At 38.5% G+C, this 24,963-nt stretch overlaps 1 protein-coding gene across 2 annotated transcripts; it reads right to left on the reverse strand.

The window, feature by feature from the left end:
* Positions 1-2,619: 2,619 nt before the first annotated feature.
* tbx5a (T-box transcription factor 5a) lies at positions 2,620-23,459 on the reverse strand. Of its 2 annotated transcripts, XM_079871275.1 has the most exons (9): positions 22,944-23,459; positions 21,674-21,839; positions 20,280-20,374; positions 18,536-18,655; positions 17,281-17,428; positions 14,174-14,326; positions 10,773-10,864; positions 5,840-6,069; positions 2,620-5,111 (listed from the first exon to the last, which is right to left on the reverse strand). In XM_079871275.1, the coding sequence occupies exons 2-9, from the start codon at positions 21,815-21,817 to the stop codon at positions 4,579-4,581; spliced, it is 1,515 nt and encodes a 504-aa protein (XP_079727401.1). In that variant the 5' UTR covers positions 21,818-21,839; positions 22,944-23,459; the 3' UTR covers positions 2,620-4,578. The 2 variants fall into 2 exon arrangements, with proteins under 2 accessions (XP_079727401.1, XP_079727402.1); XM_079871276.1 differs by lacking the exon at positions 18,536-18,655 and having other exon boundaries at positions 2,626-5,111; positions 22,944-23,266.
* Positions 23,460-24,963: the final 1,504 nt, after the last annotated feature.

Consider the following 24,963-nt stretch of genomic DNA (forward strand, 5'->3'; position numbering starts at 1 on the left):
ATTCTGGCCCCAGAAACCGTTTGAAAGCATGTGTGCGACTCCTTCGGCAGACAGACTCGCCTCTCGGATCTTTCCTTTTTGAACTAGTCATCCGTCACGAGTCAGCCGCATTTCACTACATCTTAATAAAGTAATCCCCCTCTCGTTTTTTCTCCCCTTTGGAATGCTCTTGTTCTCTCTGTTCCTCTTTGCTCATTCAGGCCTCTGACAATGATTTGTTTTCTTTTCAGATTCTGGGTTGAGTAGGGCCGTAGTTTATCATTACTCCAACTTCCCTCTATATCTTTTTTGTAAATCTTTGGTTTTCTGGCCCCCTTTCCATTCCAGAATATTGATGTCCATGTTGTTACTGTAGGACACTTTTTTATTATTATTTCTATTCTCCCTCGTCAATTATTTACATACACACACGCATACAGTCAGACCAGAAATTATTCAGACACCAGATATAATTGTATATTGTTTCACTAGTGTGATCAGGACACTATAGTTCATTTCTGTAAGTGAGAAGAGCAAAATAAAGTAAACTGTGACATATTTCACCCAGATATTCTTCATACAGGGATTACCAGTGACACTTATAACAATTTGGGGCCAAAAATGATTTGGACACTTTGAGCTGATCATGTTTTGCTGAAGTGAGTTGTCTTTAATTGCTAATGCTCTTTTCACACACAGACTGAACACAATGAAGCATTGCTTGGTGATTGGTTGAGCTAAACTGGTATTATCTAATTGTGTAGTTAAATTTAACAGCTGACAGATATTCAACATAATTCATGTGTGAGACAGTCTAACAGAAGGACGGACAAAACCAGTCAAATATCAACTGAGTTCTGCTCATATTTCATCACCATTTTCTAAACTATAGCGAATAAACTGATAATGTGAGAAATGTTGAAGGAGTCTGAATACATTTTGGTTTGACTGTACACAGAAATGTCCTATTGATTAGGCTGTAGTTGAAAAAACATGATCATCAGTCTAATATATGGACTCTCACATTGGCATGTGTTCCCCCCCACCCCTTACTCTTAATTCTCTTCCTCAGGATTATTAAAGTCTACAAAGGCTCATCACATAATTAATGGGCTCACCACTTAAACCCTGACGCTAGTCCACTGAACCTGCCTTTGAAAAGCACAGCCTGTCTTAAAGCATTTTTCAGGAACCCACGCTATAATCCATCTTGGGTCACACATGCGTGTTTGTCCGATCGGAAGATGCGTGGGGGGGGCGCGCTCATAAATCAGCCGTTAAGCAGGAATGAATAATAATGAATTTCTCGGGCTGGATGGGGTCGTGGAGGGTCTCGGCGAGGATAAGACTCGATGCGTAGGAGCAGGTTCTCCAGAGAGACTCCATCCGTCAGATCAAAGGTGTCCGTGGGGAAGGTCACCGCATCGGCCAAAGACCTGTCCTGAGCCAGCAACACTAATAAACAGTTCTGTGTGTTACTCTGTGTGCGCTACTCAAGTCAAGTCACTTCATTTACACAGCGCTTTAACAATATAGACCGTTTCCAAGCAGCTTTACAGTGATGATAGGAGATTACTGTGACCGAGACTGTTTCGGCTTTACAGCAGATCTAGAATAAAGTTATTGTCCAGATAAAGTTAGTTTGATTGATTCACTTCCATTGCAAAGATCATTAGTTATTAGCTTAGGGGCCGCTAACACACACCGCTCTAACAGAAAACCCTTAACGCGCTCCGGCCGCTCATTCACACAACAGTGTCTGGAGCTCGAGAACGCAAACTCTGAAACAGGTTGAATTTTTGGAAAAAAAGGTTATCTCTGCGCAAACTTCAAAAACACAAACCTGTGAAAACGGTGACGGTGTTTAGTCTACAGGTGTGTGTGTTTGAATATATATGTGCACAGGCGTGTAGTGTTCCTTTACATATTGACCTCAACAAATTACTTGTCTGGCCGTAAAAATGTATAATACAGAATTTTTTCTGGCTTCCGGGTATCCGTGTGAACCGGAACTATTTTGACCAGGTTTGATCTGTGCAGAGGTGAAGGGGACGATCATGTTTCAGAACGCTTGAGTCTCGGTGTTTGATTCGTGTGGAATCAGTGTTGAAATTCAGCAATATTTGTATTAGGATTGTGTTTTAGAAGTGTTTTATCAGGAGACACGGACCAGGCATTACATAACTTTTCTTCTAAACCCTTCTAATAAAGCGTTTACATTATCATTTATCATCTTATCCTTATCCTAAAATCCAAACAAGCCCACATTTGTCTTTTTGCCTTGAATGCGTGCATGTATAACTTCAGATTGTGTTTTCCATCAGCTTCTCCAGCACATCTGCGGCTCAGCGATCCACCGACTGCCACTAGAGGTCAATGGTTAACTCCATTTTGGCTCAGAATGGACTGTTTTCTCAAGGGTGACATGTTGAAGATTTACAGAGAGGCCTTTGCACCGGCGGTGTAATTGTTGGTTAAACCTCCTTTAATCCAAAGGATTTTCTACACAACTGCTAATTTGTCATGACCACCATTAATATCTGAAAATACAAGACGTTCCTCAATCAAATGAATGAAATAAACGATGCACTCAAGTGGGCTTAAGCAGTGAAAGAGATATAATCAGATGAGACTTGCTTCAACTCTTAGGATAACACTAACTTTAGTGTAGTTAAGTTTATTGATTTTCAGTTATTAAAATGGTGTCTCCAGTAAACTTCAGCTCCGCCAACTCTGTAAAGTCATTGTTCATAGAGTTAAAATAATGCCATAGATTAATTTCACAGAGTTGCATTAAATAAATTCAGAATTCAAGGAAGAATCTTTTACATTTATTCTGTTTTCTATGTACATTTTGTTTTATGTACAGCATGTTTGTGTGTTTTGACAGTTTTTCGTAAGCATTCGACATTTTTAAACCAGTCTGATCACCTTTTTCTCAGCATTTTTTCCCTTTTTTTTAGCTAAAAAAGAAACTTTGACTACAAAACTCAAAGTAATTTAAAAAAAACTAATTTCAAAAAGTCAACCTAGCAAATGTCCTTTAACGTAAAGTAAAAGAAAGTTTTATAATACAAGAAAAATAAATACTATTAACAAGAAAAAAAAAATCTGCTGACTACAAGTGTCAAAATATAAACATTTCCATACCAAAGTTTAACGTACTACATGTTGCATGTAAATCAAACCGATATAGATGTTCTAGAAGAACTCCAGCATGTTTGAGTCATTAACTCTGTGATTGGTGTTCTGATGTCTCTCATGAGAAACTGGGCCGTACGTCTGTGATAACAAGCTTATAGTACTATTGTTCTCAGATAACCGTTAGTAAGAAGTGCTAATTCATCCACTTAAGTTTACCGGTGTTTTGTATCATGGACTTACTGGTAGTTTAAAGACACAAAGATACATAAATGATTTTCTTCAAAATTGCTCTAAACTTGTAATATATCCCTGAACAAAATCTGCATCGCCAAAATGTGTGTCTTCACCAACTAACCCAGCACTTCTGCCTTGCTTTCAGAGACTGGTGGAGCTCACTGACCAGCAGAAGGGTTGATGTGTGAGTACAGACACGAGCCCAAAGACTTACTTTCAAAGGACAAGGTCAACTCAAACAATGAGATGGAAAAAATACTATAAAACTGGATTTGTTTCCTCAATCACTTTGACATCTTTTTTTAATAAAACTTGGCATCTTTGTGCATTAGTCCTTGCATTGAAAGGGAAGATTTAGTCCCTGATATACAGTCAGTCTCATGCAAACGAGTCTCGTGTTCCTGTCCTGAGACTCTCGCTGCTGGAAATGCACTGCAACAATGCTTTTCTTACTCAGTGTCTTTGTCTTGTTTCCAGTCCAAATATCTAAAAATTCTTAAATCAAGATGCATTTACTAAATGAGTAAAATTACATATATAGATATTATGTCTTGTTTTCTGGGGAAATGAATAAAAATTAAGTGATTTGTTGCTTAAAAAAGCTAAATTATCTGCCAATTGGCTGAGAAAAATCTTAATTCAAACAGAAACAAGATTATTTTTCTTTCCCCATTGGCAGATAATTTTGCGTTTTAAGCAAAAACTCACATAATTTTGATTTATATCCACAGAAAACAAGACACGAGGTGCAACCCAAATCGCGTACTTGTGCACTATTCTACGCCATTTTGTAGTATAAATAGTGCGAGTAGTGCGTTCACATTGAAAATTCTAAAAAGAAAAAGTGCACTTTAAATACCCGGATGATGCACATTTAACCACAAAAACGAAGTGTGGAACGTTGGACACTTTCGGGCGGCTATCAGACTCCCATGTTGGAAGACAAATTAAACCTATAAAAGTCATACACTACACAATTGAGTGCATAGTGTATAGTGCGTCGTTTGGGTCACAGCCATAATATCGTATGGCATTTTACTACTTCAGTAAAAGCATCTTGATTTAAGAATATTTCAGTATTTGAACTGGAAACAAGACAAAAATACTAAGTGAGAAAGTATTTTTGGCAGTGTGGCCTCTGATGTTTACGGCACAAGTCAGCCTGGATATATAAAAGATATAAATATGCATAAAGCGCCATCCTCCATGTTGGGGATCCAGTTAGCTGGGTTCGTTCCAGTCGGGCATGACGTGCACGGTGTGGTACTGGTGCGGGGAGAGTGTGTGTGTGTGTGTGTACAAGTACTCGTTTCCAGTGGGCGACTGGATCCCCGTGCTCGGACTGCACTGGCGCCCCAGTGGCTGATGGGACATTGAGCTCTGGTACATGGAGTGGGCGTCGCCCAGCTGCGGGGAGGCGTGGCCTGAGACGCCACTCAGCCGGGACACCAGCGGGCCGGAGGTGAAGTGAGCCGAGAAGTGCTGGTAGGGCTGATGCATGCCGGCGTACGGGGAGACGCCCGTCCAGGTGTTGCAGCTGATGTCCTCCAGGCTCGGCACGGGTTCGCTGGATTGGGACGCGCTGGCGTACATGCAGGCCTGGCGCTGACCCGACTCGGGCCTGTAGGGGGCGCCGCTGAGACCCAGAGCCTGAGAGTAGCTCACCGGCCGGTAGTAGTGATCGTCCTCGCTGGATGAACTTTCCACGTAGCTCTTCTTGTAGGAGTGCTCTCCCGCGGGACAGTCGTCCTCAGCTGCACACAGACACAACGGGATGGGAATGAACTCGCTAGAATCTCACAAGCCGATCAAACGGGACTGAATCATTGCGATTAGATTTGCCACTGTGAAAAGTAATTGTAATCCTAACCAAAACAGGAAAAAACATTAAAGTCCCCCTGTGGTGAAAATCCAGCTTTTAATGTTGTTTATGTGTCTATGTGGTGTTTTTAATGTGCTTTAAGACAAAGCATGTGTAAGTTCATAAGTCGACACCATTGCTGAGTATTTCCTCCTTAAAACTGCAGTGAACCAAAGACAGTCTCAAAAACACGCTTTGAAATCGCTGGTGTTTCTGACGTCACAAACTACCTTGTAACCAATCAGATCAACGTGTGATCGTCAACCAGTGGATCTCTGAGCTGAGTGAGTGAGTGGAGGCGGGGCTCATTCGCATATTCATAGAACTGTGCATACTAAATGAGGCAGCGGTGTCGAGTTACATTCAAGATATTGTAAGGCATGAAGACATTTCTTTCAAGGAAAAAAGTTTAAATATGTCATTCTGGTGAGTTTTAAGGGATAAAATGATCGACTACAGGGGGACTTTAACACTAAAAGCTAAAGTTTTCAGAAGTGAAATGGATCTTTTTTCATTTTTTTCCTCTCCTTTATGTGTAGTTGTGTATATGCCATTTGCCTATTACTTTGTATATGCAACTATGTCTTAAAAAAATAAAAGTGAAGTGGAATATGGACCCACCTTTCCTCTTGATGCAGTGATAGTCCTGTCGGTGTTCGTGGGGCAGCGGGTAAGCGGACTGGGACTGGGACTGGGACTGGGTCGAGCTGGAGACCCCGTTCTCACAGGAGTACTGAGAGCTCATGACACCGGGAGCGGACAGAACCTGGACGTCTCCACCGAACGGACTCGCGCTGGTGCCGACCCGCTGGCGGACAGTGCTGCGAGGAACCACCGGATACTCCTTGGTGCTTTAGAGGACAGAAAAACCCATTTCATGGCTTTCATTTACATGCTTTTCTTTCAGTCAAGCTCTCGAAACCACTCACTGACGCCGACCACATGATCTCTTCCCCATCTGTCTACGACCGGAGCTTTCATGCCAATTAATCTATGAAAGATGCATTAATTCCTGGACTATTTCTTTTGAACCACTGACCTGGTTTCCAGTCGTCCGAGTTTAACTCAGACCAGACCTGCTTCGTCTCAGCGTTTGACAGTGGAGGACAGATAGGATATCAGGACCTTTGACTCCGGCACCATAGCGGAGGGTTTCTGATTCTCACTGTATTTTTTATGATACATTACTTTGCTTCGAGGTCTTTTTAACGAATTGCGGCTTCCTCACACCTCTTACTTAGTATTTTTGTCTTGCTTAGTCCAAATTTCACAACATTCTTAAATCAAGATGCATTTACTAGACGAGTAAAATGCCATAAGATAATATGTCTTGTTTTCTGGAGATATAAATCAAAATGAAGTGATTTTACTCAACTCAATTTTGATTTTAATCAAAATGATCTGCCAATGGGGTAAGAAAAATAATCTTAATTCAAACAGAAACAAGTTTTTTTTTCTTACCCCATTCACAGATAATCTTCTTTTTTTTTAAGCAACAAATCACATTTTGATTAATATCCCCAGAAAACAAGGCATAATATCGAATGGCATTTTATTACTTTAGTAAATGCCTCTTGATTTATGAATTTTTAGATATTTGGACTGGAAACAAGGCAAAAATACGAGGTAAGAAAAGCATTTTTTGCAGCGCTCTTGTAAGTCAAAGCATCTGCAGAATAAATAACTGAGAGTAAAGTTGTATAACGGATTCGGTAGGAGAATCGTACAGGCTTTAGTTGGGTCTTAACGTCCTCAGGTCATTATCTGGAAACTCAATAGAAGGCTCTCGTGGGAGACATTAGTCAGTTCTTTCTCTGCTTGTTTCAAAGTAACAACAGACAAAGTTAACTACGGCATGGAAAGAGCATTGACATTTTTTCCTAGTGTATTATGAAGTCTGTCATTTTGTAGTGGACAACGCCTATGTTGGCTGCAGCACAACCAGATTTTCTGCTTTGAAAATGTGTTTTTCCACACTCCATACAGCAGTCATCTGGAGAAAATAAGAGCGCGATCCATGTGGTCTTTACCTCCACTGGACCAAACATCACGACTGCAGAAAACTGTTGCGGATCTATAGAGCTGAGACTGAGATACGGCTTGAAGAGGAGCAATCGCACCACAAGTGTCCCGTCAGAGGAGAGCCGTCGTGAAGCAGCCGTCTCTGGTTTGTGTCTGCGCTGGCTTGTGTTTGTGCATTGATTAACACGACCCTGTTTAGTTCAGTTTAATCAGTGCTCCTGTTATCTGTGAGACACCTCTGTAAAGAGCCAGCTCCTGATTTGGCTCACTGTAAAATAGCAGAAACCCAAAAACTTGAGGCAACACGCTTCAGGACTTTATTGAGCACTGCAAAAAAATGCTTTTCTTACTCGGTATTTTTGTCTTGTTTCCAGTCCAAATATCTGAACATTCTTAAATCAAGATGCATCTACTAGATGAGTAAAATGACATAAGATATTATGTCTTGTTTTCTTGGGAAATAATTAACAATTAAGTGATTTGTTGCTTAAAAAAAAAAGCTAAATTATCTGCCAATGGGGTCAGAAAAATAATGTTGTTTCTGTTTGAATTGAGATTAGTTTTCTTACACCATTGGCAGATAATTTAGCTTTTTTTAAGCAACAAATCACTTAATTTTTATTCATTTCCCCAGAAAACAGGACATAATATCGTATGTATGTCCTTTTATTACTTTAGTAAATGCATCTTGATTTAAGAATGTTTAGATATTTGGACTGGAAACAAGACAAAAATACTGAGTAAGAAAAGCATTTTTGCAGTGAGTTTTCTCAACTTTTACAGTCGGTCTGTAATGGAAGCTTTTTTCCACCATGGAATAATAAAGTAATTGTGCTTTTCAAATCTCACAATTCTGATTTTTTCCCGTAAGTTTTTTTCTTGTAATTCTCAGAATAGTTCGATATAAACTCAGAATTTCAATTGTCTTTTCCCTTATTTTTTATTCCGTGGCGGCAACAATCCTCCAGGTCTTCGCTTTCCTCAAACACAACACAACAAGTTCTAAGATAAATCATGCATTTATGCTACTATGAGCATCACATGCTAGTGGTGTAGAACCTTCTTAGTTTGTGTAACTTGTGTCAAACTGAAAAGTTTATAAGGAATGACTTCTATCCACCAAAGCCAGCAGCGTGAATGTGCTGAAGACAGAAGAAACCTCACACTGATCACTCTAATGCTGAAGAACATACAACTTTTACAACAAAACATAATCCGTTTCCTTCTTTTAATGATTTTGGGATGGCGATTCTTGCTTTCGTCTGTGTGAGACTCACTGCTGCAACCCTCTGAATGTGTGTGTTTGCCAAACAGCAGAATCACAATCCTGCGAGCGGAAGCATATTTTATATTTCCTCAGTTTCGGATAGAAATAGAGTATTAATCTACGTCTAAAAGAGGTCATTCCTTCTGTAGCTTCTGAGTGATGAGGCAGTGTGGGTTAGGTGTGTGTGTGTGTGTGTAGTGTTTTCTAGGTGTCTTGTCTGTGTGTTTAGTTTTAGTTTTCTCTTAATACGGTTTATTTCACTGTTGTTCAGCACATTGGTCAATAGTGCTTCGTAAATGAACTGATCAAAAACATTTACTTCTCAATAACAATATTTATGTCATCATAAATCCCCATGCTTTGACCAAAACTAATAGTGATTCAATGCTCAATGTTTAATATTAACTTAGTAAATATTTGATGTAATGTCAAAGTTGTCTACACTTGAAATTTCAGAAGTTTGTCTGACAAAGCGAAAGCTCTGATCTGTCTGTGTCTATGATCATATCTCTGATCTGTCTGTGTGTCTATGATCATATCTCTGATCTGTCTGTGTGTCTATGATCATATCTCTGATCTGTCTGTGTGTCTATGATCATATCTCTGATCTGTCTGTGTGTCTATGATCATATCTCTGATCTGTCTGTGTGTCTATGATCATATCTCTGATCTGTCTGTGTCTATGATCATATCTCTGATCTGTCTGTGTGTCTATGATCATATCTCTGATCTGTCTGTGTGTCTATGATCATATCTCTGATCTGTCTGTGTGTCTATGATCATATCTCTGATCTGTCTGTGTCTATGATCATATCTCTGATCTGTCTGTGTGTCTATGATCATATCTCTGATCTGTCTATGTGTCTATGATCATATCTCTGATCTGTCTGTGTGTCTATGATCATATCTCTGATCTGTCAGTGTCTATGATCATATCTCTGATCTGTCTGTGTGTCTATGATCATATCTCTGATCTGTCAGTGTCTATGATCATATCTCTGATCTGTCTGTGTGTCTATGATCATATCTCTGATCTGTCAGTGTCTATGATCATATCTCTGATCTGTCTGTGTGTCTATGATCATATCTCTGATCTGTCAGTGTCTATGATCATATCTCTGATCTGTCTGTGTGTCTATGATCATATCTCTGATCTGTCAGTGTCTATGATCATATCTCTGATCTGTCTGTGTGTCTATGATCATATCTCTGATCTGTCTGTGTGTCTATGATCATATCTCTGATCTGTCTGTGTCTATGATCATATCTCTGATCTGTCTGTGTGTCTATGATCATATCTCTGATCTGTCTGTGTGTCTATGATCATATCTCTGATCTGTCTGTGTGTCTATGATCATATCTCTGATCTGTCTGTGTCTATGATCATATCTCTGATCTGTCTGTGTGTCTATGATCATATCTCTGATCTGTCTATGTGTCTATGATCATATCTCTGATCTGTCTGTGTGTCTATGATCATATCTCTGATCTGTCAGTGTCTATGATCATATCTCTGATCTGTCAGTGTCTATGATCATATCTCTGATCTGTCAGTGTCTATGATCATATCTCTGATCTGTCTGTGTGTCTATGATCATATCTCTGATCTGTCAGTGTCTATGATCATATCTCTGATCTGTCTGTGTGTCTATGATCATATCTCTGATCTGTCTGTGTGTCTATGATCATATCTCTGATCTGTCTGTGTCTATGATCATATCTCTGATCTGTCTGTGTGTCTATGATCATATCTCTGATCTGTCTGTGTGTCTATGATCATATCTCTGATCTGTCTGTGTGTCTATGATCATATCTCTGATCTGTCTGTGTCTATGATCATATCTCTGATCTGTCTGTGTGTCTATGATCATATCTCTGATCTGTCTATGTGTCTATGATCATATCTCTGATCTGTCTGTGTGTCTATGATCATATCTCTGATCTGTCAGTGTCTATGATCATATCTCTGATCTGTCTGTGTGTCTATGATCATATCTCTGATCTGTCAGTGTCTATGATCATATCTCTGATCTGTCTGTGTGTCTATGATCATATCTCTGATCTGTCAGTGTCTATGATCATATCTCTGATCTGTCTGTGTGTCTATGATCATATCTCTGATCTGTCAGTGTCTATGATCATATCTCTGATCTGTCTGTGTGTCTATGATCATATCTCTGATCTGTCTGTGTGTCTATGATCATATCTCTGATCTGTCTGTGTGTGTCAGTAATAAACCGGATTATAAGCCAGGGTTAGGCTCACCTCTGCATCCTCGACATGCGATGCAGCTCCATGTCGTCGCTCCCACGAAAGCCCTTCGCGAAGGGATTGTTCTCGATCTTCAGCTGTGTGATCTGCAAAATCAACACACACACACACACACACACACACACACACACACACACACACACACACACACACACACACACACACACACACGTGAGTCTTTTCATCCATTAGAAACAAACAGTGAGATCCTCAGCCTGATCTGAACTCCAGATATCTGGTTATTAACGAGCCCACCAGAGACTGTGTGAAGTTTCTTCTATGGCTCATCCTGGCACACAAAGCAGGAAAACCCAGAAGATGATTTCTCTATGACTGATTGATTGATTTCCCACGGCTCACTGTGTTCAGACTGATCTCTGTTTCTGTTAATGGGGGAATCCACTGTAACACTAAACATTAAACCACTTTAGTGTCTTCAGTCTTGACTTTGAAGGCGTATCTAGTAGAACGTTAGATATAGGAGCAGCATGGCCTGTGGTTTAGTGTTCTGATGATGAAACCCACAGAAACTGGGGTTTGTTCGAAGCTCTAATGTAGGAAAACATCCGTCAGTTTGGGGAAAGATTGCTGTCTTTGCATTAGGATGAAAATGTCTAATAATTCCACATGCGAAGCACTAATAATTCATCCTAATCCTGTCATAGTCTGAGAAATAAAATAAAATGTCAAAAGTCAACGTCAAATATTTTGCCTTTTGTGAATAGTGTTCATGCACTTAAAAACAAAGGGTTTGATAACGCTTTACAGTAAGGTTCATTCGTTAACATTAATGTATTAACCAACATGAACTAACAAGGAGCAATACATGTGTTATTATATTAGTTAAACTTTGTTAACGCTCATGTTAGTTCACATGCATTAACTAATCTTTAATAACCTTTGATTTTAATAACATATTAGTAAATGTTTAAATTAATATTAACTAAGATTAATAAATGCTGTAGAACTATTCCTCATTCTAGTTCATGCTAACTATAGATAGTTAACTAATGTTAACTAATGGACCTTATTGTAAAGTGTTACCAGATTATTTTTTTTTTTTTGCCAAGTGATAACTTTGATTTTTTATAGTTGCTTTTAATGAAAGTTTGATTATAAAAAGTATTATTATTATCATTGTGATAATGTGATTATCTGATTAGATAGATTACAAAATCTGTGAATCTGTGAAAGTGAAAGTGAATAAAAGACAGAACATAAAATGAAAAAAAAAAACAACCTTACACAAGTACATAAAACAGAACAAAGAATACAAGAAAGTTGTCAAGCATTAAAGTCCCCCCCCTCTCTCTCTCTCTCTCCCCCCTCTCCCCTCTCTCTCTCTCTCTCTCTCTCTCATCCCCCCCCCTCTCCCCCCCCTCTCTCTCCCCCCTCCCTCTCTCTCTCTCACCCCCCCCCTCTCTCTCACCCCCCCCCCCCCCTCTCTCTCTCTCTCTCTCTCTCTCTCTCTCTGGCTGTTGTGCTGTGTTTCCTAACAGGACTTGATCTTTGACATTGCTTTGGCTCTCACTTGAGATGAGACCTATTAAAAATGTCCCTTTGAGCTTTTATAAACCCACTGTGCGCTTGGCAGACTTCACAAAATTGAGTAGTTTTGTAAATGACAATTTGATGTTCTTAATGTGCACATTTTACTAAGAGTGCAAAAAGGAACAATTCGAAATATTCCAACGATGTCGCATTTGCTAAGCTCGACCAGTGTTTGGAAATTCGCAACTTTGTTTTATGATGCTATATTGTTTTTCTCTTTATATTCTCTTTTTTTCTCTCTTAATTTTCACTGCTCAATTTGATTAACCGAAGTACAGGTTATTGCATTTTGGAAAAGCAAGTCTGTAGCAGTATATGGTATAGGCTATAGGCTATATATGGCACGGGTCTGTTTGTATAGTCGCATGTAATCACCACATTCAGACGGCCTGCTTAAGGCTAGACTTGCTGAAGAATATGTGCCATATATGCGCTGGTAAATTGTGTTTTGTAACTTGTAACATGTTGCTCATGCTCATAAATCTGGTCCACACATGATTATCAGCGCTGGTTTGTTTGGCTGCAACCTGAAGACCCAAAAGGTTATTCAAAATCTATTATTTTTAATGACATACAGGTGCACGTGCTTTTACTCTTTTAAGGTGTGCAAAATTGCTTTCTTAAAAAATATGTTAAAAGACATCGGCTAAATTAACAATTTTATGTTGCATGTAGGCTCTGTAAATAATTAATATACTTCTTCCGTGTGTATTAAAACCCAACTTTTGAGGCTTTGTGTTAAAAGCGAGGGCGAAAACACTAGAAGCTTCAACACGTCAAATAAACGTCTGTTTTACACCAATCGCAATCAATTAATAAATACAGGTAAACAAAAGAGGTCTGAATTAAAGTGTGCTAAATGTGTGCATTTCGATGTTCCTTCTCATCTTACCCGGATGAGTGTTAGAAAGTAAGTTTCCATCTTTACCATATTCCTACCTTTGCGATCGAGCGGACTCACGGCGTCGTTAAGGCTGATTATTATTTAATTACAGCGCAAAAACGAGTTTTTAACTGGATGCAACAAGTGTGACAAAAACACACACATGCATTCATTTTATCATAAGCATATCACGCCATAATGTATTAAGGACATGTTATTTAGTTTATTTGTGCATTATTTTCGTATCTGTATTTTCCAGCGAATGACATGCGTAACTTTGACGAGGCAGAAATGTCTTGGTTTGGGAGCTGAACTATTAAACAACAATCGGATTTATAATTCACGAGTGGAAATATTCTGAGAAACACAACAGCTGACCGACAATAAATAAATCACGTTTTCATAATATTTAGTTTCCACATAAACATTTCGGACATGTTTTATTCTTTTTTGTTTTCTAAGTTAGAATAAAATTAATCTGGATGTCTAATAATGCACGCGTTACTTTATTAACTTTAACACAGTCGGAATCTCAGCAGATGCACGATGAGCTTTTCTGGAGAATCGCTGAACAGACTTAAACATTTCGTGGATTCAGAGTGAAAAATCTAAACATGCACTGTAATAAAACATCATTTAAAAATATCATCAATAGCCTATATAATGGCTTGTTAGCCTGCATAAATTAATATCATATGAATTAGTATAATAATAATTCTCAGTTAGGCTATATCTAGCAACAATATTTTTTGATATAGCTGAACAATCTAATCTGTTTTCGGGCAAATCTCAAAATTAGGCGCGTAATTTGATTGAATCATTCGACCAATCAGGAATCATAAGCTCACACACACACACACACACACACACACACCCGAATCTATTTTCTAACTTCATGCTTAGAATGTTTAAAATGATCTCAACATGATAAACCTGAAACGTTTGATCCGACCCTTCTTACCTTGTGGTTCTGGTAAGACGTGACTGCGATGAAGGCCGTTTCTGGGAACACATGAGTGCAGAAAGCGGTGTTTTTGGACCCAAATCCATTATTTTCATCTGCCTTCACGATGTGGATCCTGGGCTGATATTTATGCATGGAATTCAGGATGATCTGGAAAGAAAATAGAGCTTAAATATGACGATCAAATGCGTAGCCTATTATTTAATGGATCTTCTTCGATAATGTAGGCATACAATAATAAAGCTAAAGACACTTAATTTAAATTATGCTATGATTAATGTCATTGCGAAAGAAGAACGCTTATTAATTGTTTTTTCTTCTTTCTATTAGCTGCGTTTTTTAAACACATTCATTTTTCAGAAACGCTTTGAGATCAATGATCGCTCCGTCTGTTCGCACTTACACCTGATTAACCCGCTTTCTTTGGGAAACTTCACTTTTTAAGTGAAATGTGTGTCGGACTTAGTTACAGATCCTTTGCTGAGTCTCTGATTTTAACATGACAAACAGTTTGTCCATCTCTAAAACCGCTTGTCCGGCTACTTGTAGTTCAAACGAGAGTTTAAGAATCAGAGAATCGCTGGACCTGAAGATCTCTGAGAAATCTCCATCAGTAGCCTAGCCTAGCCTAGCCTAGCCGGTCACGATTAAACAGAATATTGCTTTTTTTGTCCAAGTTCTTTTCGGTTCTGTGGCCTGTTCTTTTCCAAGTCAAATGTGTGTGTGTGTGTGTGTGTGTGTGTGTGTGTGTGTGTATAATGTAGGCTACTTTGTCTAAACTTTGCATTCTGGATGTGGATGCCAAGTTTAAATACACACACACACACACATTCCTCTTTTCCATTTTCATGCGTTTTCCCCTCGCAAGCATTCTCCAAACAACTGCAGCGTTTCTGCTTTGATCAGTGACATCAGTCCATCGGTGTGTGTGTGTGTGTGTCTGAGCCGCTTTTGGCTCGAATCAACACCGAGACTTGGAAAGCAGGACTTGCTGTAAACTTTAAACATTGATCTCAGCTGAGAATATTGCTTTTGCTCCAGATCGACAAGATGATTTATTGCAAAAAAAAAGAAAAGAGAAATGCATTGCTTTAAAATGTGATGTCAAAATAAAAGTCTTGAGCAAACTAAAGGCCTACTTGGATTCTGCAACCAAACCGCTTCTAATATGAGTAAATCTGGACATCAGAACAGTGTTTGCTGGACCACCCACTAGTGTTAGTCTGCTCTGTCCTGCCCTGCTTCAGCTTCTCCAGCGCCGTATGATAGTTTTTAATGATAGTGAGCGATCACTGAGGGCAGCGAATGTTACTCCACTCTTTCATGTTCCCGACATCACAGGACTCCGAAACCCTGCAGATTAACAGCCGTTGTGTTCCTCTGTCCATCACTCATCACACACTGTCTGCACATATAAACAGTTTGAAGCACAGTTATCCAAACTCTGATATTTCTGCATGGCTGCGAGAGGCAGGGAGTGTGTGTGTGTGTGTGCACTGATGAATGAGACTAAAATGATCAAAGCCAAAGCTAAAATATCTAAAAAAGCCTTGAACTTGGAAAATTCAGACTGTGTTGTATTGCTTTTACATGCTTGGTAAGTGACCCACATGGGAATTATTGTGAGTTTCTTTCAGACATCTTTATCTCATCATTGGAGTCTAATTAAGACGGAGTTTGGAAATATTGGCTGTTTTTATGTATTTCCTAACAGGTTCCAGCTTATAGCATCGCATGTTCAGCCCTGCTTCTGAGACTACAATTATAAATAGGTCTGAAATTATTTCAACCACCTGGAACAACAGACCGATAGATTGTTATTTTGGTCGAGAAGCCGTACTTCATTTATAAATCCCAGGGTGCTCTTTCGGCACAAAGGGGGCTCGCCAAGAACCACTGCAACCAATCAAAAATGCATTCTGGACAGAAATTTACAACTCGACTCACATTCCAGCAAGGCTCCGATTTCATTCTGCCAGCTGAGGTTTGGCAGAGAAGCAAAGCCGATCGACTACACAGCAGAACACGCATATGAGGACCTCAGTGCTCTCCTAATCTGAGAACTGTTGATTCGCATGCTCTTGGATTAAGATGATCGCTGTGAGAGTGAGCTGGTCTTGCTTTGCTTGACGCTTCGCGTATCGAGATTGCTGGTATACCGGGAGAAAATTACATTTCTTTTAACGCACAACAGTTTCCAGAGCGTAAATTAGTAATCTGAACTCCGTGTGTCCACATCTGAGACGGCTGCGAGTGCTTTTGTTGTCTCAATTATCATGACTGGATTTAAGAAGTGTTTCGGTTGTTACTCTGATCTGGCGTTTGTCAGCGGCACCTTTTCAGATCTGTGTTTCCTGGAGTTCAATTCACACGCAAAACGCTCCCTAAAAACTCCAATCCTCATTCTCTGCTTCGCCTGAGTTTTTGTCATGATCATTTTGTGCTACACTGGAAAGAAAAGGTTACATCTAAACTAATGTATTCAAGTCAAAAATATTCGTAAACAATACTTCACACTGCAAAAAATACTTTTCTTACTTTGTTTTTTTTTTTGTTTTTTTCCAGTTCAAATATAAAAAAATTCTTAAATCAAGAGTCATTTACTAGATTAGTAAAATGCCATACGATATTATGTCTTGTTTTCTGAAAAAAAGAAAGAAAAAAAAATCAAAATTGAGTGAGTTTTTATTTAAAACAAGCAAAATTTTCTGCCAATGGGATAAAAAAAAACATTCTTGTTTCTGTTTGAATTAAGATTATTTTTCTTTTCCCACTGGCAGATAATTTAGCTCTTTTTAAGGAATAAATCACTTCATTTTGATGTATATTCCCAGAAAACAAGACATAATATCGTATGTTATTTTACTCATCTAGTAAATTACTCTTGATTTAAGAATTTCTAGATATTTGGACTCGAAACAAGACAAAAATTCTAAGTAAGAAAAGTATTTTTGCAGTGCAATTTATGCCCCCCAAAAAAATTTTTTTGGGGGGTTCAGCTGCAGGTAGAAATAGCTTTTTACACACTGATTTTATCCATAATATGTTTGCTGGAAGAGTTAATAGTTTCAAAGCAAATCCACATAAGACAGATATTCACTCACATGTCCGAAGGGATCGAGGTGGTTGTTTGTCAGCTTGAGTTTCTGGAAAGACACCAGTTGCCTCATCCAGTGCGCGCCAGTGGCCGGAGAATCGGGATGAACGTACAGTCTTCCCGGCATCGCAGGCTCAGCTTTCCCCGTCACAGACCTGGAGCAGAACACACGCTAGTCTTTATCCTGGCAGAAGATTACAGCCATCACCAGTTTCTCTCATGTCATTATTGATAGTGCAAAACACATGGTGCTTCAGTGTAAATACACACGGACTTCCCTTCTGTAGACTTTTATACTTGCAAAATTCAATTTAATCCACATTTATTTGCATAGCGCTTTTCACAATACACATCGTTTCAAAGCAGCTCTACAGAAAATGCATGAGTCCACAGTACAGTTTACAGAGATCTGTTATCAGAGGAGACTGTGTCAGTTATGCATTTCAGAAATGTACACATATACAAAATATTATATCAATTGCTGTTTTCTCTCATGTGATTATTGAGATTCTGTTTATCTAATCATGCATTAAGTACAAGGATGATTTCATTAAAACTAAAAGATGTTTTGTTCCCTCAACATGTGTTTCCTTTATTGAAATCGAAACTCGTCAAATTGTGATCAGCCTCCATTCATCATGCATCGCTGCCTTGTGTGTTGAGCATAATGAGTTTCAAAGCCCGGTTTATTTGGTTAATGGCTAAGATGATGGTTGATCAAGAGGGTTGTTAGTTCCAGAACATGCACTGAACTGGTAATTATCAGAGATGTTGGCCTGTGGACGTCCGCCCTCAGTGACCTCAACTATTCAAACCACTGACCCTGAAAAAGGAGCATAAAACAAGTAGCATAATACGCTGTTTTCTGTCGGAAGCAGATGAAATCGTGTGTAATAAGGCTGTTTTTCCTCATCCTTTAAATAAAGTTATAAACTTTAAATTGTTTTAAACTGAAATGAACAAACATGTGTGTGTAAACATTTAGAAATGCCTTCTTTTCTTAGTGTGTGTCTCTGCATCTTTAAGCATGAATAAAGACCATGAATGAGTCTAATTTAATTATTTAATTAAAAGGGATATGTGACAGTTTTGATAGGTCTTGCCAGGAACTTTTGAGAAGCTTTAGCACTAGAAGGGGATGAGAAATGGACAATCAGAGCAACAGTGAGGACTTTAAACGTAAGCCATCTATTTGAGTAAAGTAAATAACAACCCGCTCCAGTGACATTAACTGCGAATAAAACAATTGATGACTCACGAACCATTTGTTATCCGCGAATTTATAGCGGTGGTCATCGGCTGGCACAACATCCATCAGGAGAATGTATTTGGTTTTGGGGTTCAACCCGGTGACCTTCACTTTGAAGCTGGGAAACATGCGCCTGTGGACGAAAACGGGACAATATTACAGCAGGGATCGCGTAAAGGCTTTTCTCAAATAATAACAACAATAGTAATTATAATAATTCAATATATTTAATGTATATTTGTCACTGGAGCAAACAAAAAATGCTTTGGCTAAATCGATCGTTTCATGCGTGTGTTTTGGAGACAAATTTAATCTAATCTCACACCCGTCACTGGGATTAGAGTTCGTAAGAAATAGCCACCTAGTAAAATGCGTGCGAATAGTTCGTTAGATAGCGTTGGTTAGACACACTTTAATTAGTATGGTATATCTGATTCAGATTAATTTAGTCTCAAAGGCCTATACAGATAAGTCTGCGAATACAACGCTTAAATCACAGAATATAAAAGGAACATTTAAGGACAAGAAAAAAAAAAAAAAAAAAGAGATATTGGGTTAATTAAAACTATGAAAAGTGTGCACAAAAGTATCGAGCAGTTTGTGGCGATTTTGTCGAGTGTTTGATAGATAGAGAGGGATTTTTTCCCCACTAAACTGACTTGAAAATGTTGTTAGTACAAAAGCCGCCTTGTTCAGCTCTGCGCAGAGAGAAAATCATGAGCTGCACGTTTGAAAGCTGCCGCGATTATGAATAATAAATGAGAAGAACAAGACAATTTGCTGCATGCATACGGATATTTATGACGTTACACATCAGCGTAATCTCCCGCGATGAGCTCGGTGTTTCTCGACCTTCACCTGGCCTTTTTAATCTCACACTGATCATAATGTTCAGCAACTGAGGAGTTCATGCACAGATTTCAGCTTTAAGCCCACATGTGATTTCTGAGAAAACTTTCCTGTTTTTGACGAAGCAGAAGTTTTTATCAGTAAAAGAATTGAAACGCAATTACATGTTCAATATGTTTTTAAAACTCTTCTCAGCTATTAGAGAGGAATATCAGGGCCTGAAACTCCACACTGCTGCTTTAAACAATTAGTTTATAATTTACAAACAATTAATACCCATTATAACCTTAAAACTAACCCTGCTAATTTTATATATCAGACGCAATACATTTAATATGCGATGATACAATTTTAAAATGCTCTTTTAGTTTTAGAGAAAGATCCGAGTTTATCGCTAATTATAACATTAGTGGAAAAATATGCATCAATAATCCAAATGATGATTGTTTCCAGCTCCAGTCATAACTTGCATAATAACTCGTCTTAAATTAGGAGTCAAAGCATTGCTTATTGAAGTTCGGGAATTAGCCTTTACTTAGACTGCAACTTTCAAAACACATTCAATAAAAAAATAAAAAAATAAAAAAATGCAATACATCTTAATTAATTACTAAAAATATCGCTAGGCTAGTTGTTGTAGAAACATATTTTTTTTTTGTTATTAGCCAAGCAACCCAGTCTGTTCCGTTAAAAATTACATTGAAAATGTATAATTAATTCTATTTCAATAAACTATGATCATTGCATGGGAAAATGTAATTAGAAATATGCATAATGAATAATATACAATTAGTATTACAATTACTGAATGATAATAATAATTAGGCCTCGTGTTATAATGATCAGTTTGTGCATTTTTAAGGTTATCTGAAAATTGCATCGATGCAATGAAAAGATTTGTTTCTTACCTCCCTGCTTTGGTGATGATCATTTCAGTTCCCACTTCATGAAACTTTGCCCACAACTCTCGCTCGTGCAAGTAAACTTTTATCCCTTCCATTCCCTTTTAAAAAGACAGATGCATATGCAGAGAATGAACATGTGCACTGCATCTTTCAAGCATTAATAACGAGGCTAACGCTAAACAAAATGGCATCAAAATGCATGAGGAGAAAAAAGTTGTTCAGCTTTAAAGAAAAGTAATAAATGAGCAGAATTCATTTTAAGTTAATAAACTCCAAGATTAAGTTCGTAGAACTTTAGATTTAGATTTTGTTCTAAACAAGCATTTTAAAAATTGAGAAAGCTAACATCGCTTGATGAAAATGCGTTATTATTTTCCAATGATATAGCAAAGAGAAAACATTTTCAGAAATATGCACTGCCAAACACTCCCACACACACAGCCTGTCACACACACTCGTGTTCTGCGTTATACACTTATAGTTGCAATATTTCGTTTTTGGGTAACACTTTACAATAAGGTTAATTAGTTAACATTAGTTAGCATGAACTGAGAATGAGCAAGCATTTATTCATCTTAGTTGATATTAATTTAAACATTTACTAATACGTTATTAAGTCAAGTCACCTTTATTTATATAGCCTAGCGCTTTTTATAATACAGATTGCAACAAAGCAGCTTCACAGTGATAAAGTGAAAATAATAAAACAAAGTTTGTTGAAAACTGCGTCCAGCTTAAGGCAGGCAGATCAATAATACTGTTGAATATTAAATGCCAATGTAATGTATTAAAATCAAAGGTTGTGTTTGTTAACATTAGTTAATGCACTGGGAACTAACATGAACAAACAATGAACAGCTTTATTTTTATTAACTAATATTAACAAAGCTTAATAAATACTGAAACAGATGTATTGCTCATGGTTAGTTCAGTAAAGTGTTTTTCTTATATTATGCATCTCTTTCCGTCAATCTACATTTGAATTTGAACTCGTGTAGACGATGTAACTTTATATTATGCCTCGTCGAGTACCTGAGCAACAGTAAGTTATGAAATTACTGCACAGCTATTAATTTTCTTATATTAGCGACTGTTCGACAGTTACCTCAGATCAGCAACTATAGCGGATTCCTCACACACACTATCGTGCTGGCACATCCCACAGACCTCTACCGTGCTCTCTAGCCGAGCACTAAACCCTGACCTGACAGAAAACTCACTGCAAGTTTACGTTTAAAAATTACTTTATATTGTTTTACAAATAAGGACGACTCCAAAACAGTTTTAGCTCTGGCAGATTTAGCTCACTTCTGGGTGCAAGTCTGAAGCCAAAACATGGTTAAGTACACGCACGCACACACACACACACACACACACACACACACAGTAGCTGTTACCTGTTGAATGTATGTAGTCTGTGAGGATGGGGATTTGCTAGCGGCTCCATTCTGTTTCTCTGATTTTCCCTCGTTTTGTAAATCTTTTGATTCGGAGTCACTCGGAGAGTTTTGGAGCCGAAAAGTGTCTTCGCTGTCCGCCATGTCTGAACTCTTCCACCGAGGCCTGAGGACACACAACACACCATCAGCCCTTCTTACTCTTTCAAACACGCGTTTGTGCTGTTCATTTCCCTTCAGCCCGTTTGCAGCACTTTAATAAGTCCAAGCATTGATTACAATGAACTCTCATTCTGCTCGTGAGTCTCGCTTTTCTGATCACGAAATAAACTTCTGTTACAAAACTAACAATGCGATTCCAAATCTGTACACAAATATCCGAGGTTTTCGAAGCATTCTTCATTAAAACTCTCACATGTGCTCCTACAAAAACATAATTTTGAAAAGTCTGCTCGCATAAATCATCGCAACATTCTTGGAAAACAAACACACACATGCACATTAATATACCTACATATTAGATACATAATGCATTAACATTTAGCTTTTGATTGCACTTTATTTTAAGGTGTCCTTGTAACACTGTAATTATACATTTACGTACTGAGTAATAATTCATTACATGTACTTACTATAGGAGTTAGGATTAGGGGTTACACTTTATTTTGAGGTGTCTTTGTTACACTGTAATTATACATTTAAGTACTGAGTAATATTAAGTAACTACATGTACTTACAGGGTTAGGATTAGGGTTTGGTTAAGGATTAGTTGCATGTAATAATGCATAATTAATGAGCTTAAAAGGCATAATTAGCTATTAGGCCACTATAGTAGCATAACTACATGTAACATATTGCATACAATGACACTGTAAAATAAAGTGTTACCGGATTTGGTTTAGGGTTAGTTGCTTGTAATTATGCACAGCTTACTGTAATTATTACTACAAGTAATATGTGTTTTAAGGACACTGTAACCTAACTTTTTAAACAATGCAGTTCTGTTCACATTGTCTTCCTCGATGCGTCTATGAATTCTATGAATGCAGGAGATATAAAATCATTGCACGGGTATCTATTACAACTTTCTTTGGAGAGATGAACACAACTGTTTGATAAATACTATTCCGCAATGTATTTTAACTACAACGATCCAGAATCGACTATTCTATGCACCACGGATGTTTTTCACATGTGTTTATGGATTCTGCAGCGATGGCCTAAGTGCAACAACTCACTGAATCAAGAAGAAGCGGACGCTGGACATTACCTGAAATGAGCGAATCCCAGAATCAGCACAGCGAGCTCGAGCAGCTCCAGATATGGCCGGTTTGATGGGTTTTTGTCACATATATTCCAAGCGCGATGAAGCTCACGGGATTCTGCTCGGGGAACCCATGGATTTACTCTCGGTCCTCCGCGAAGAGAATCTTCATCCAGCACGGGAGAATATAGAGATTAAAAACGAGAATCTCAGTGATGGACCTGCACTAAAGTCAGTTCACGGAGTAAAGCAGAGGATCTGTCTGGTATTCCTGGAGAAAAGAAGCACGATCACCTCCTCCTCCTTCTCTCTCTCTCTCTCTCTCTCTCTCTCTCTCTCTCTCTCTCTCTCTCTCTCTCTCTCTCTCTCTCTCTCTCTCTCTCTCTCTCTCTCTCTCTCTCTCTCTCTCTCTCTCTCTCTCTCTCTCTCTCTGTTCCTCTAATGGTCAAACCCCGTGCCTTACACAGGGAAACGGAAGCACTGGGATGAACACGTAGTGTGTGTGTTCGTCTGCAATGCCGTGACAATATCGGTCCACCCACAGTATAACTGCCCCGCACACACACACACACACACACACACCCCTCATCTGCATGTGCTCTTCTCTCAGGAGACGTTTTACACGCACATATTAAATAAGTTCGCATCTCATCTTGTTATAAGGCAATTTTGCATCTTGTCGGATCAATTTTGTTTTATTAAAAGGCCTGTAAAACGTCTTAAATGAAAAATAAAATTTACATTAATGCATTTGGCAGATTCATTTTTTTTTTTAATTCAATGCGATTTACATTGCATTCATTCATGCATCAGTTCTATCAGTTCTCGCTTTCCCTGGGATTCGAACCCATGACCTTTGCTCGCGCATGCTGTTTGAGCCAGAATGCGTGATATAAAATAGACAATATTGTGATACATGTCTGATTAATCCTACTAATCCTGAGAGTAAAACAGACACAGGGCATGCAAAAAAAAAAAAAAAAAAAAAAAAAAAAAAAAAAAGAGAAAGAAAGAAAAAGATTCGAACGCGGATTTCTTTTTATTGCACGTTTGAAATAGGAAGTTTGCGTCATGTGCGCAACATACAGCCGTGTGTTTGTGAGCGCGTTATAATTTTGATTCAACCAGCCTAATCTCATGAACTGCGTCTCTATAGCACGCATTGTATTCATCGTGCAATTTATATGCGAAAATGAGGTTTCACGTGCACATGATACGCGTTTATATGTGTTTCCAGTGCGTATCATATGCTCGGAAAAACTAATTTTCGCGTATAATTTGCTCGATAAATACAATGCGTGCTATAGAGACGCATTAGATCTGTGGCCTGCATGAAGCCAAGATTCAGAAACCAGTGTCTCTGTCTTCAAATGACTGCATATATTACTCGTGCTGGTCTAGACAGAGATTAATATTGGATTATTTCCTCAAAATATGTTGGACTTCAATGCAGAAGGCGATACAGTTAGAAATCACCTGAAATTTACAGCCAATGTATTTTAGTCCGTCCTTGACGTCAGTGCAGTTAAAATTCATGTTTGTCCACACATTTAAATTGATAAGCTTGCCTAAAATGATAATTGTCATTTCGGTATCAAAGCAAATCCTCATATTCTGTAGATCTGCTGATAGGATGAATCCTCGGACCCCTCAGGCCACCATAGCTCCTCGAGGTAGAGCACGGGATAGTAAAGCGCCAAATCTAGTCAAGAAGCTTCCCTGAACTCAGGAACTAAATATAGCATCTGATAACCCAGAGCTTCACATACAGCAGTGAGTGTGTTACCCGGTGTGTTAAATCACAGTTCCGCTAATGAACACTAATCTGAGCCGGTTTGTGCCCCCGGGCTCTGAAGCGATCACGACCCGTCCAGAACATCAGCTCTCTTACATCAATACATCAGATCCAACCGAGCATTTATGATCTATTAATGAGTGATCGTGCTATAACAACCCTCCGGTGTAACGAGCTGGCGTTTCAAAAACACTGCATCGCAACTCTAATGTGTGCTATTAGTATTTTTAC

This window comes from Squalius cephalus (genome assembly GCF_949319135.1).
Source record: "Squalius cephalus genome assembly, chromosome: 5".
Lineage (NCBI taxonomy): Eukaryota > Metazoa > Chordata > Actinopteri > Cypriniformes > Leuciscidae > Squalius > Squalius cephalus.